The sequence below is a fragment of the Chelon labrosus genome (genome assembly GCF_963514085.1).
Source record: "Chelon labrosus genome assembly, chromosome: 19".
NCBI classification, from domain to species: Eukaryota; Metazoa; Chordata; class Actinopteri; order Mugiliformes; family Mugilidae; genus Chelon; species Chelon labrosus.
In genome coordinates, this window is record NC_140352.1 from 20871053 (window position 1) to 20885128 (window position 14076).

Consider the following 14076-nt stretch of genomic DNA (forward strand, 5'->3'; position numbering starts at 1 on the left):
TTGGATGGCAAGACCTGAAATGAAATGTTATTTAGAAGTGAAACACGTGTTTAAAAGCGTGCTCCTGTCTGTTTAGTTTCCACAGCAAATTTCCAAAAACATCTGTTAGCGAGGGCAGAAGTTCCACATTTCAGAATGTCAAGCTTCATCCTATGTTAACTCCACAAATAAGCATGCTACAGTCTACTTTACACATATTTAGACTGTACAATTGCACATAATCAAAGTGCTTTCTCTAGTTAGCTTTGTATACAGAAGTAATATAACTCTGTTAATACAGCTAACTGTGCAAACAGAAGAAATGGTTTCATACACTTATGCTGATATGCCTTTCTGTAAATGATACACTTAGTCTGTGGCCCTTTAAAAGAGTCCCTTTCTTTATGACACATTCTAAAAAGCTTTTCCATGACTTTTATCACAAACGTTTCCACCAATGCCACATCCTGAACGCACTACAGTACACTTACAGTACCGTCTTTCTCCTGTCTCTTCATCATACACTGTCTTCTCATCCACTGCAGGACTGTTTACCTTGGCCCCTGCTCTGGTATATACATATGTACGTTAATGTTCTCATTATCACCCATGGTCTGCTTACCACCTGCACTCTCATATTTTTAGCTTTGTCTTGACTTGATCACAGAGTGGCTCTTTGTAAATGTTATTTTAGCTTTTGTGTAATGTTGAGTAAAAGGTGTCAGTTACACTTTTGTTTGTCAGAGATATGGGGCCACTCTTATTTGAGATAATATTACAAAGCAGATATTAGATCCAGTTGTAAATCGTTTGGTTTAGGTGCGGATAACCATACTGTCGTTGGCTATGCATGGGTTAAGTATTCTCATTGTCTGAAGTGTGCCATGTGTCACCCAAGCCGAGTGGTGGCAGTAAAGAGGTACAAAGCATGAAAACACAAGCGAGCAAACTAAGGTTTGCTGTTGCAGTTTCGTGGCGTGTAAACAAGATAAAATCAGCCGGACAGTTGCAGTACTGCTAAGCTGTGGTAGCAACAGACGAAGTTGGTGAAACAAGTAAAAACGTTACACTGACCCGTAATTGACTGGCAGGTAAGTGAACTTGATAATATTTTAGTTTGTGCTAACTTAGCTAGCTAATATTCAATTTGTGCTAACTGTGCTAACGCTAGCTAATCAATCAGGTTATAACTTCTAGCACCCATTGTAGTTAACTTAGATATGCTAAATGTTAAGGAAGCATTGGTGTTTAATTCTTGTTTAAAGTGCTTTCAACGAGCCGCAGTCCCTGGAGCGACAGTTCACCAAAACAGCTCTCAAATTGTTCCAATGTTAGCCTGACCTTCTAGACACCTGACAGGAGACGTTACAGCCCACCTGAACTCGCTCCACATGACTACTGACTTGTTAAATACCAGTTGCGTAAAAGCTAGCCAACAAACACGACCTGCAGAATCAAGCTTACTTCAGAGGGCGACTGGTCTGGTGTGTTTGTTAGTCAGCTTAGCCTGAGTAAGTGAATGTAAGAAGTGTTTCTTTTTCTCCTGGGCGGTTTGCTGCTACAGAACGGGTAGATTTGTCTGTTATATGTTTGAAATGTACATTTACTGGCATTGGTTTATTATTTTACCATTCATACTGATTACTGTATTTTTCTGTCTTTTAGACATGCAGTCCGTGGTAAAACAGAACCTTCATTCTGAAACTGAAGGAGACATCAACAAGCTCATCAACATGAAGCTAAATGCATCCTACACTTACCTTGCACTGGTACGTATGTCCACAACAGTAGACACCATAGGACTATTTATAATGCAGTTTATATTTGTAGATATGCCAGGGTTTTTCTTCTGTGTTTGCACAATAATCCATAAGAATGTTTTTTTCCTCCTCTCTTTTAGGGGATGTATTTTGACAGGGATGATGTTGCTTTGCCAAAATTCTCCACTTTTTTCCTGGAGCGCTCAGTGAAGGAGAGGGAACAAGCTGAGAAGCTGCTGGAATATCAGAACATGAGAGGAGGCCGCATTTTGCTTCAGACAATTGCTGTACGTCCTAAAAAAAAAAAACAGCTAGCACTTTACAGCCGTTATTGTTAAGATTGTAATATTTCTTTCTGTTGATACAAGCATCAACTTTCTGTTCTAGAAACCAAGTAGAGAGGATTGGAGAGGTGGTCTGGATGCAATGTCCTTTTCCCTGGAACACCAAAAATCCCTTAACACCTGCGTGCTTGACGTTCACCGCAGAGCTGGTACCCATACCGACCCTCATGTAAGTCTGGCATTATTATAAAGATATGCATGCCACTTGTAGACCTATATGGTGCGAATTGAATAAACATTTGTTAGTTTAATGTTAAGCTAAATCACAACATGGATGATTTGAGGTGTGTTGAATATAAGGTTTTTCTAATTTAGTGCATGTTTGACCAGATTCATAGATGTATTTAACATCCTATTCACTGTTTTCTGTCTTACTTGTTTTGTAGCTGTGTGACTTCCTCGAGCAGCACTTCCTCGCTGACAGCCATGACACCATCAAGAAGCTGGGCGATTACGTTGGCAGTCTGACCCGCATCACCGCGTCTGAGACTCATGGCCCTATGGGAGAATACCTCTTCGATAAGCACACTCTGTAAAGGTCACAGGAAAAACAGAGATGCAAACTCCACGTTTACAAAGATACATAGAAACAAGAGGGCAATAGTCCCTCTTTCCGTTATGCAAATGTTACAATATTTTCAGTTTACCAGCAACTCCATTCTTGTACCACTGGCACAAGAGCAATTTAGACCAAGTCAACTGAAAATACCTCAATTTTTCTAATGCAAAAAAAGGAAAAATAATGTTCTCACTAATGTGGTGCTTAAACTACCACTTTTTTTAAGCTGTTAAAATGAGTCGCTTGTTCACATAACATTCCAGTGTCATAGATTTCAGCCTTCACGACTGTTTTTTTAAAACAAATTGTTAAGATTTGGAATATCATTGAAGCATTCAATAAAGTCTGATTATGTTGACAACTTTTATTTTATTTTTTTAAACTCTATACAGATCATCTGATTTTGTCAAGCAGTCACGGCATAAACCACATGTCATGTCTGCACTTACAGAGTGCTGTAAAGATAACAGTAGGACTTTGCTTACTCACACCTTGGTGTACGCTTAATGTTTAACATTGGGGTACTGAACATCTTGTGGTTTCAGTTGTCCACACTGCTTCTTAGTAAATGATATGTTTCAGCACAGATAGTCACTTGCAGAGACATGTCAACATGGTGCATCATAGCCAGGCATGTTGTATTTATGTCCTATTTTGCTCTTCATGTTTCAGGTGCGTTCAGGTGCTTGCTTAGTTTATGAGAATTCTTTTCTCTGTGATATATTTAATTCAAAGTGGTCTCTAATATAGCATGTACCTTAGAGGAGAGCTGTTCTAGGCTCATGTTAATTAGCTAATATTTCTTTTTGTTGCTGTCTTAATGTTTTTCTCTAGAGTTTTGTAAGCTACTACTTAAAAATGGCTATTGCATGTTGGATTGCCTTCTGAGATCTCCAGATGTGGCCGTGCAAACGCATGTTGACATGCCAAGGGATTACTGTTCACAAATACGGGTATGCATTTTGTGCAGTAAAATGTAAGCCAATGGATGGCTGATGATGGCATATCCACTCTAAAAGTCATTGGTAGATTGACGATTGACTGCACAGACAGCAACGCTGAGGGGATTAGTTAAAGACTGGATGCACCACAATCTCTTGAGTCTAATGGATAAACATAACCATCACAGCCATCGATGTAATGTACAGTAATTTTTCCCCCTACACAAGGAAAAGCCTTAAATAATTCAATGTGATACATTTTTTAACACTACAGTAGCAATACAAGAAATGGTGCCTATTGGTTTCTAGGCTTTCTCAATCAGGCATAAAGCAACAGATGTGTTGTCAGCCTTCTAATATCAGTAGGAGGGGCAGGGGGGATTAAATGACAACAGTGCTCTAGTGATTTGCCAGCGCTTTAGCTTTGATGGAAAGAGTTTTAGGGAGCCTGCCAGTCAAAGTCAGCAGCATACCGAAGGATTGAAGGGTGTGTGAGAACTCCCAACACGCCAAAAGGAAAGCAAACAGGAAAGCAACAAGAAATATACGCAGAACTAAAGTTGCTCCAACAGCTCTGTCAATATTGAGGGAATTAAAGGAACATATCAATAGGTAAGGACATTTTTTTATGCTCACAATTAAGTGTGCAACAATGGAACAAATTCAAGCTGGTGAGAAAAAAAAAAGAGCTAACCTTACAGCTGGTTCATTTGATGTCATTTGCTCAGATTTTTGTGGGCACAAACATTGGCAACCAAATCAAATGACACACAAATGAAAAAGTACAAATTGTACGTAGCTCGTCATTTAACTTTAGTTTCCAACATATTTATTGGGATTTAATGTATCATGTATATGAAACTAAAAAATTATGTTTATTTTACTGTAATTAGAAAAATCATGCGAACATACATCCAGTAAAACTACGAATAAAAAGATGTGTTTTTCTTAATCTAGGCGGTAGCCCAGTGTGCTTTCACTGAAATGCTCTAATAAAACAGTCATCATCACAGAAAACTTTCCAAGAGAGTTAACGGGGTGAAACTGTGGAAAACTGAGGGAGAAGACCAATCCATGTTTATTAAAGCTTTGAGAATCTGGGATTTTGGATTAATAATGTAGTGCCAGAGTTTAATCCAGTCTAGCAGAGACAGGAGAGAGAAAAAATGGGGATGGGATGAAAGTGGGAGTGAGAGCGTGGGTTATGGATGGAGGAGATGGCAGAGAGCATAACAGTAACGGAGGGATTAGGGTCAGCCATGTTGAGCATCTGGCTTAGAGATGTCCAGTGCTCTTCAACGGTACTGCAACACATGAACATAGGGATTACACGGCATACATGTATAAATTTGTGTGATCACCCACTCCAGGAGCCAACTCATTACAGCATAAATCGCCACAGCGTGAATAACTGCACTGATTCTACTGTTTTGACAGCTGACATGAGGCTGGTCAGTGTTGGGGTCCGAGCCCGGAGGGCTGCTGAGCCGTCCGAACCCGAATCAGAGGAAGCTACAGAGCCAGCTCATCATGAGCACTCTCACTCAGAGCACCATGAACACGCACATACAGAACATCACGATTACAACAATATGAAGGAAAAGTTCATGAACGAACTCAGTCATCTGCCAGGTAAGTCATCTCTAGAATTGGCAACATGTTCAAGAAATTCACATGTTAACATTCATAATGAAATAAACTGCGTACATTTGATTATTAAGAAGGAAATCCACCACAGCACAGAATTTACATTGAGAGAGAGATTAACATTATTACATAACTGTATTGACCAGTTGTGTTTAGCATCCTTAATGTACGTTACACGCTTTTCTAGTTATTGTAGATATGAGGGGAAAATTCCTATATGTGTTTTGAACAAATTCAACACAATATAAAGGTGATTTTAAAGAAATATGACCTTGTTTTCTGGGTTATTACATCAGCAATTTCAATGTTCGTGCCCAAGTCCATGTGGAAAAGCATTAGCATCATTCTCCCTAGAAACAAACAACTACTGCTTATGATGTCAGAAATAAAGCACTTAATGATGAACTGCTGCAGTGCTGCCACTGGTGGTCTGTGGTTGAACTGGGACACACCCAGCTGGTTGTGTTATTATCTGATTGTGGAGAAGGGCGTTACTGATTGTGGAGAAGGGTGTTACTGACTCCGTGTGTTTCTGAAATGTTTCTGATGATTCTGAAATAAAATATGGTGCTTCTTGTTAAGCAGACACATCACATTTTATTGTCATACGAGGTATTATGACTTTAATTCTTTTTCCAAGTCGAGGAAGTTCTTTTTTGAGAACTTGTTTAGATTATAGGAAACCGACTTATCAAAGGGAATTTTTCTTTTATGTAAACTCAAGATGTGAATAATTTGGTGGAAGGGATAGTGGTGTAAGGTTAAGATTAGATTTTCTGTTTGAGGGTCAAGATTTTGCCTTTTTGTGTTACTATTGTCAATCTAAAAGATATTAATATGTCCACTACTTTCTGCCTAGATAAACATACTCCCAGTATGTACAGTACTGTGAGTACTGACGAGCCAATTCACCTGTCAATTTTGCAGTTCCCATGTGGGCAGTAGGAGCCATTGTCGTCCTGGTCCTAGTGTTGGTGGCATGCTTCATCTTTTGTATTTTCAAAAAATGCTTTGGGAAAAAGAAAAAGCCAAAAAAAGCAAGGGAGGCGAAGGCAGGTCGACGCAGAAAGGCAAAGGAAGGTGAAGGAGAGGGTGGAGAGAAGGTAAATCATTACTGTATTTCCACTAATTTATTATTCTACATACCTGATCTAGGATTACACAATAAAAATCCATCTCACTGACGTTTTATCTTGTAGGATGGGGAGATGAAGAAGGAAGGGGACGAAGAGGAGAAAGACCAGGAGAAGCTAGGTAAGCTGGAGTTCTCCTTGGACTACAACTTCACAGATTGCCAGGTAGGTCCTGCCCGAATACATGAAGTATTTTATCAAAGGAATTCATATAAATGATAAGAAGACATGGACACAAACATAACTGTCATAAATAAATTCTTACATGTTTTGTGACCACTGTCATTCTGCCATTGTTCTGTTTCCTTTGCAGCTCATAGTGGGTATCCTTCAGGCTCAGGACCTTGCTGCTATGGACATGGGAGGAACTTCAGACCCTTATGTTAAAGTCTTTTTTATGCCAGACAAAAAGAAGAAGTATGAGACGAAAGTTCAACGCAAAAACTTATGCCCTGTTTTCAATGAGACTTTCATCTTCAAGGTACCACAACTTGATGTTGCACGTTTGTCTTCATATCACATCTTTTGTTGGTGTTACAGGCTATTAGCAACATATTACTTTTGTAGCCCACATGAGGCAGACATTCAGCTCGTATCTCTTTCTTTTTCATTGCCTTAATGACATCTATCAACATGTATATCTTTCCAAAAAATAACGATAACCTAAAATGTGGCTGTCTACATATCTAATGTTGTTACATGAAAAAGAAGAAACATGTGTTCAACTATTTTTCATTTCAATGTCGTATTAACTATTCTTTTTAGATTCCGTATGCAGAGTTGGGTGGGAAGATTTTGGTGCTGCAGGTTTTTGACTTTGATCGATTCTCCAAGCATGATATGATCGGTGAAATAAAGATTCCAATGAACAGTATTGATTTGGGCCAGCCAATGCAACAATGGAGGGACTTAGAGAGTGGTGAGAAGGAGGAGGTGAGATGTTTTAGTCTTTATAAATTGGTTATTGTAAATTTTGAGGACAAATTTTAATATTATAATTAAACAACATTTGTGTTTATATCTAATAAACAATATGCTGAGTTGTGAAAATAAGAACTTGTGAGCTGTATAAAAATGTCTTGCAAATCTTCTCTTTATTTTTTACAACAGGAAAAACTGGGCGATATCTGCATTTCTTTACGGTATGTACCGACTGCTGGAAAACTAACAGTGAACATCATGGAGGCAAAGAATCTTAAGAAAATGGATGTTGGCGGCTTATCAGGTAATCAGGTTTTGTGCCATAAATCTTTCTGTCAGATATTTTCTTAATTTCTTGTACAAAACACACTTGTCGCATGAAGAGGACAAATAGCCACACAACTACATAACCTTTCTCATTCCTCTTTCATAAGACCCGTATGTGAAAATTGTTCTGCAACAAAATGGGAAACGGATTAAGAAGAAGAAGACGACAGTCAAGAAAAACACACTCAATCCTTACTTTAATGAGAGTTTCAGCTTTGAGGTCCCCTTTGCGCAAATACAGGTAGGCTTTACATCAGTGGTCAGCTTGAAATGTAACACAGAGTACAGTGTTAGTAAGTAGCATAACTGGATTTTCTATTTAACTTGCAGAAAGTACAGGTCGTCATCACAGTATTTGATTACGATAAACTCGGGAGCAATGACCCAATTGGAAAGACCTTCATGGGTTATGGAGCCACAGGAGTCGGCCTGCGCCACTGGTCAGATATGCTCGCCAATCCCAGACGTCCAGTCGCCCAGTGGCACACTCTCCTGCCCGAAGAGGAAGTTGACGCAGCTCTAAAAGCAAAACCTCGTTAGAGTCCCATCTCAATGGAGTATCGAAGGCTGCTGATATGTTACTTTGTGTTGAGCCTGATGTGTTCTCAAATTGCATGTTCTGTTTTCCATTTGTTTTTTTCTGGAATTTATATTGTGAGTATGTGTGTGTGTGTACAGTATGTGTGCATGTATAATGTACAGACATTTTTTGATATTTTATTGTTGATAATTCCTTAGCTTCTCCTATTACCTGTAAACCATGTATACATGGAAAACACTTATCTGTACATGTGCATCTTTTGTGTGGGCTCATAAGATAAGGTAAAATAGTCCTTTATTTATCCCACAGTGGGGATTTTTTATTATTATTATTTTTTTTTTTTGGCTCATTTTGTAGTGCTGTGGTTGTTTGACAAATTATTGAAATAATAAATAAACTTAAAATGGACATTTTCACATCAATATTCCATTTGAATTAAATTAAACTGAATTGTGTAACGTATCGTAATAATACAGGCTATTGGTCAGAGTATATAATAAAATCCAGGTCCTAAATGCAGCGTCTTCCGCCATTTCGATTGCGTTGCCTAGCAACAGAACCCAAACTTTCTGTGCAAACGGTTGATTTGAGACGACAAAGTTTTCACAGCTACCATCATTCACTGAGGTGAGTTTTAAAACCCCTCTGCCTGACTTTATAGTTTAAGCCTACGACATGTTTTTATTATCACACTGAAATTATAGACACGTGCCCCGTAAATATTAGCTACATTTACAAGCTAACATTAGATGTTCTTTAGCCCAAGTTAGCATTGGCTAGCGTCCGTGCTAGGCTGAGCTATTTCATATGAGCTCTGTGCTGCTAAACGACGCTCTGTTAAGCTAAGACGTGAACATTCATGTACCCCTGGTTAGTGAGTCTCCGTGAAAACCACTCAGGCTTCGTTTGTCGCTGACATTGCAGGATGAGTGCTGGACGTGCAGCTGAGGGAGCGGGTTGCATCACCTGGTGGGGCTTCAGCCCTGCGCGCGACCTGATCAATATGGGTGAGAGTCCCGAGTGCGCGACTGGTGCACGAGGATGCTGGTGTTGTTGTGCACACACGTGTCAAAGTACTTCCACGATTACTTGATGAAGAGTACTTTGTGGTACCATTTTCCTTTATGTTTCTATATTAATTGATTACTCTAGATAAATTAAAGGATTATCTTGTCTTAATTTAAGGAATATCTTATATTGTACTCTTTACTCCACTACATTTACACTTTCCAAAACATTAGGTAATGAACAAGTGCAATATACTCTAACAGTTCTGCACTATATCATGACTGTTCTAATGTTCAGTTTATGTTAAAACAGCATAACAAAGGTGGTATTTCAACTGTAGGGTCATTGTGGAGGGTGCAGTTTGTGGTGCTGTTAAACTAGATCAAATTAAAAAACACATTAGTGTTTCTGTTATTTAGCCTAGCCCACTGACTAAAACAGGGTTGTTGTATGAACATGTATTGGTACACCACAGTGCGCAGTTCAATAGTACTATATTACAGCCTCCAAAATGACAACAAAGATGAATCAACAAGTCTCTCCATTATTTTAAACAAATACCTAATGCCATAACCTTCATGAAGCTAATAACTGGTGCAAGACTGTTACATTAAAATGCATTTTCAATGGTGTAGCTACTGAAGAAGTGAGTATATATTGTAATTATCCAGCTGTTGTCATGAAAAATGTAAATGAACCGACAATGGATAGTTTCATATCTCATTTACCTTTAATGAAATTACATGTAATGTGCAATTTGCTGATACAATACAGAATCAGAATCTGTTTCATTGCCACATATGCTCACACATATCAGGAATTTGTCTTGGCATTTGGTGCAACATAGGAAGAAATAGGAAACTAAATAATATACACAAAATATATATTAAAATATGAAAGTAAAAGAATATATAAAGGGTTTGGTTTTAAATAGTAAAGGGACTGTGCAGATGGTGCATGGATGGGCAAAAACAGATCCAGGGAGTGTACAAATGCTCACAATGTAAAATAGAGATTGCTGTAATAATTTGGGGTAGTACGAGTATACTATAAAAGCCAACAAAATCATTGTAATTTCTTTTAATTTACTTATTTGTTTTGTTATTCATTTATTTAGTTTGGATACAACTCATTCTCATAAAATTTGATGCTATCTTGAATATTACACTGTCCAGCAGCTGAAGAGTCCCTTACTGAATCCCATTGAGCTTCATCTTGGCCAACTACAACAATAAAAAGAACTGCTTACATACTAATGCATCAGTGATAACGATCCATTCATTCATTCATTCATCTTCTGTAACCGCTTATTCCTGTTAAGGGTCGCGGGGTCTGCTGGAGCCTATCCCAGCTGTCGATAACGATCCAGTACTAAAATATTTTAACACTAACCGAGACATTCAGCACAATAAGAACTTTTATTGTTTGTTCGTTGTTTGTTGTTCATAATTTAGTTTTGCAATTTTAGCACACGTCACATTTTAAATATGACTTTTTTACACTGGTATACAATATTATAAATATCATCTATAGCTGTATTAGATCATTTCATGTTAAATAAGAAGATAATCTATGGCCAAAACAGAAGATGTAATTAATTTGGCAATGTGCTCAAAACCAGAGAAATCACTAACACTATAGCAAGATACAAAACTGCAGGCACAAACAAGTTCAATGCACGTGTTTCTGAACTTCCTCAAACTCAAATATAACTTCCTTCTTAAAGCGCCAACACCAACTGACATCTAACATTGCCTAACGATATCTTCTAAGTATTTACTGTGGTGTTATAGCACTGAATTATTAAGTGTTTCTGTGACTTTGATTGATTTTGTTTTCGAAATAAGCACACACATATATATATATATATATATATATAAACATATTTATCCAGTGGTCAGACATATCTATCTATCCATCTATCCATATATATATATATATATATATATATATACGCACCAAAATAATACATTTTTCAACCTTACGATGCGTAAGCACTTTAAAATGTATATATGCTTATTTTTTATTCAAGAACAGAACTGTCATTTAAATGTGTGAATAAAGACTTGTGAATAGTCACATTTTGCTAAAAAGTACTGAGGTTAAGTATTGAGCTCTGTGCTGAACTACTGTAAGCTTTGTCTCTCTGCACCCAGGACCTCAGAGATACGAAGGGGACGTCAATGTTTTGTTGGTTGGTAGCGGAGATCCGCGACATATTTTGAAGATCATTGCTGGTTTGCAGGACCAACAAAGTCTCCATGTGAGTCTCAGTCTTTTAAACTCAGTCTTTTAAGATAAGAGATAAGATCAGATCAGACTTGGTCACCTCTCGGAAAAGATTAGTAACCTTAACCCTTAAAGCCAACTCTTCTGTGAGCTTCAAATCTTTCCTTTTCTGCTGCACTGCAGGTTTGGGTGATAGAAAACAGCTTGGAGGTGGTGGCTAGACAGCTGCTGCTCCTTTATCTGGCACTGATGCCCCAGGAAAGCATGGGAATAAATGGTAGATTTTAATATAGGTTTTAAGATATATTACAAAATTTATAAAATCCAAATGTTTTATAAATCTGCAGTGTGTTTTGTCCTGTCTTTTTTTTTTTAATTTGCAGAGAAGACAGAGGTTTTCTTGGAGGTGTTTGGGAACAGTGAAATCCGCAGTCAGACAGAAGAGACTCTGAGACATGCAGCATCACAGCTGTCTCTGTCTGTTACTGAAACACTGGAGACAGCCACACATGCCTGTCTGAACACAACTCTTCTTAAGGTAAAAACAACTCCTGGAAACAGCTGTATCCTTCTGTTTCAGCAGGCCCCATATTTCTAAAACCCGACATTAAGGCCTTCTCAAACAAAGCTATCTGACACTAGACTGAGTACACCTTACAAAATCAAAAAACTGCTGTTGAGTTGTACAAGTACTCCACAAAGTATATATATTTAATTCACTGAGTGTTTCTACAGTTTAAGGAGAGAGACGAACTGGCCAGAATATTCAAATTGTGGATCCAACCGCGGCCTTCATCATCTTCATCTGAGCCTTCTGCCCCTATCTCGATGTCCAGAGCCTGGGATTATCGGGTCAGGCAGCATCTTGGAACGCGCTACGACTCCAAGAAGGGCTGCTTCGACTGGGACCTTACAATGAAGCTGCATGAGAAGGGGGTATTGAACATTTTATTCTTTGTTAGAGGAAACTGTTATTTTTCCACTGAAGGATTTGACCTTTCTGCACTGACTGTTGCCTGCAGTGTGGTGTCATCAACAAGCAACAATATGCACGATGGAGGGAACGGGGACTGGCGTTCGAACTGCGCGAAGGTGTCTATCAAATACCCAATCCGACTTTGCTTTCTTCAAGGGTTTTTAGTCAGGCAAGTGTTTTTCTACACAGGTTTTCCACACGGCAAAGAATAAGATGATAGAGAGGAACTTCATTTGTTTGTGTGTGTGGACAGAGAGGGGACAAAGTGGCTGTCAGAGGCTACTGGGGAGACATTGTTTCCAGCCCTTACCTCTCCTTTGGCATCGAAACAGATGACAAGAGCCTGCTGAAGACACAGAATGGGCAACACATCAAGGTATGTAGCAGGAAAGGCACAAATTACATTTAAGAGCCTCTTCTATTTCATCGTTGTGCCTATACTGACAAACATATTAATGTCCACATGCGCAGACATCCCAAGATGTGTCCTTTGCAAGCGTGCAGGGATTGTTCCAGTCCCTGTCCAGTAGACGGGGCTGCACTACTTCTCACTCCGAGGCAGAGGAGCCCTCCACAGGGAATGAACAGAAATCTGTTACTATTAATGGTAAAAGGATTTTAATGGTAGTAGTCCTTTGGCTTTAGGTAACACATTAGCAGCTCACACCACAAAAACAGTGTAACTCAGTAAAGAAGATTAAACTGAAATGTAAGATTACTTTGTGTTGCATCATTCTCTTTTTTACCGACAGAAAGCCGCAAGTAAAACTCGAATCCGAATTTTCTCAAATCCTCTTCAGATTTGATGCATCTCCCTGGGATCTCTGTGACCTTCCTGCCTTTAGACTCACTTCACAAGCTGCCAGAAAAACATAAATACTCCCACTACTTTAACACCATTTACTTCTCTGCCAGGTGAGACATTTTATTTTTATTTAATTACTACCTTTTGTTCAAGTGTAAATATTCAAACTTAACCTAAAACAAGATTCTTCCACCATCCAGTCTCCGACAGGGCAGACGACTGATATGACTTGCTGAACACGTTTCGTTTCTGTGTTTCTGTTTCCCTCTCGGTGTCTGCTGTAAAGCTGTGTGCACCAGTTGGGGCCAATGATGAGACAGATTGCAGCACCAGACGCCGTGCTTGTCGTGGAGTTGGCCAAGTGAGGATTTTTATAGAAACAGGCCTTGTTACCATAGTGACTGTACAGTGCCGTACAGACTGTACCGAGAGTACAGTGACTCTGCTGAGTATTTTTGTGTTCGTGTTTGTTGTAATATCCTAGGTCTAAACTCAACAGTGGGGCTATGTTTTGATGCATTTGTGTGTCATTGTGTGTCTCAGGTACATTCTGGATCTGAACAAAGAGCAAGAAGCAGGCTTTGCAGAGAAAGTGGCGAGTATCGCTCTAGAGGCTGGATTTGAACCGTGGCGTGAGGGAAAAAGTGATGACGTCCACACCGTTTTTGTAGAACAGAAGAAGTAAAGGTTGATCACCTACTCCCATTCAGGAGATCAACCTTTACAAGATGCAAGAGACGGCACAGACATTTTCAACATCTTATGCAAGCATTTTTATTTTTTCTTCATAAGGCAACTTGCCACTGAACGAGGAGCAACTGCCAGAAGCCTCAGATTCATATTTGTTTGTATTAGCAATTATAATCTGATTTCATTTCCAGTTTAAATGTTACTGATGGAAAATTT

The 14076-nt window shown here is 38.8% G+C and overlaps 3 protein-coding genes across 4 annotated transcripts; all 3 read left to right on the top strand.

Annotated features, from left to right (window-relative positions):
- The first annotated feature begins 901 nt into the window (after positions 1-901).
- LOC311504203 (ferritin, middle subunit) lies at positions 902-3003 on the top strand. 2 transcript variants are annotated; one of them, XM_084567212.1, is made up of 5 exons: positions 902-1070; positions 1645-1748; positions 1880-2026; positions 2127-2252; positions 2470-3003. In XM_084567212.1, exons 2-5 carry the CDS (start codon positions 1647-1649, stop codon positions 2617-2619), a joined length of 525 nt encoding a protein of 174 aa, XP_084423338.1. In that variant the 5' UTR covers positions 902-1070; positions 1645-1646; the 3' UTR covers positions 2620-3003. The 2 variants fall into 2 exon arrangements, with proteins under 2 accessions (XP_084423338.1, XP_084423339.1); XM_084567213.1 differs by lacking the exon at positions 902-1070 and adding an exon at positions 1163-1500.
- A 1707-nt stretch (positions 3004-4710) lies between these two features.
- syt5b (synaptotagmin Vb) lies at positions 4711-8359 on the top strand. The gene is made up of 8 exons (XM_084567207.1): positions 4711-5215; positions 6158-6333; positions 6430-6528; positions 6677-6844; positions 7129-7296; positions 7474-7588; positions 7719-7852; positions 7942-8359. The coding sequence occupies exons 1-8, from the start codon at positions 4792-4794 to the stop codon at positions 8149-8151; spliced, it is 1494 nt and encodes a 497-aa protein (XP_084423333.1). The 5' UTR covers positions 4711-4791; the 3' UTR covers positions 8152-8359.
- Positions 8360-8635: 276 nt separating this feature from the next.
- Positions 8636-13942, top strand: dnaaf3l (dynein axonemal assembly factor 3 like). Its single transcript, XM_084567209.1, has 11 exons — positions 8636-9159; positions 11317-11423; positions 11573-11666; positions 11773-11927; positions 12125-12325; positions 12412-12534; positions 12619-12741; positions 12837-12972; positions 13166-13280; positions 13457-13531; positions 13714-13942. The coding sequence occupies exons 1-11, from the start codon at positions 9078-9080 to the stop codon at positions 13853-13855; spliced, it is 1353 nt and encodes a 450-aa protein (XP_084423335.1). The 5' UTR covers positions 8636-9077; the 3' UTR covers positions 13856-13942.
- Positions 13943-14076: the final 134 nt, after the last annotated feature.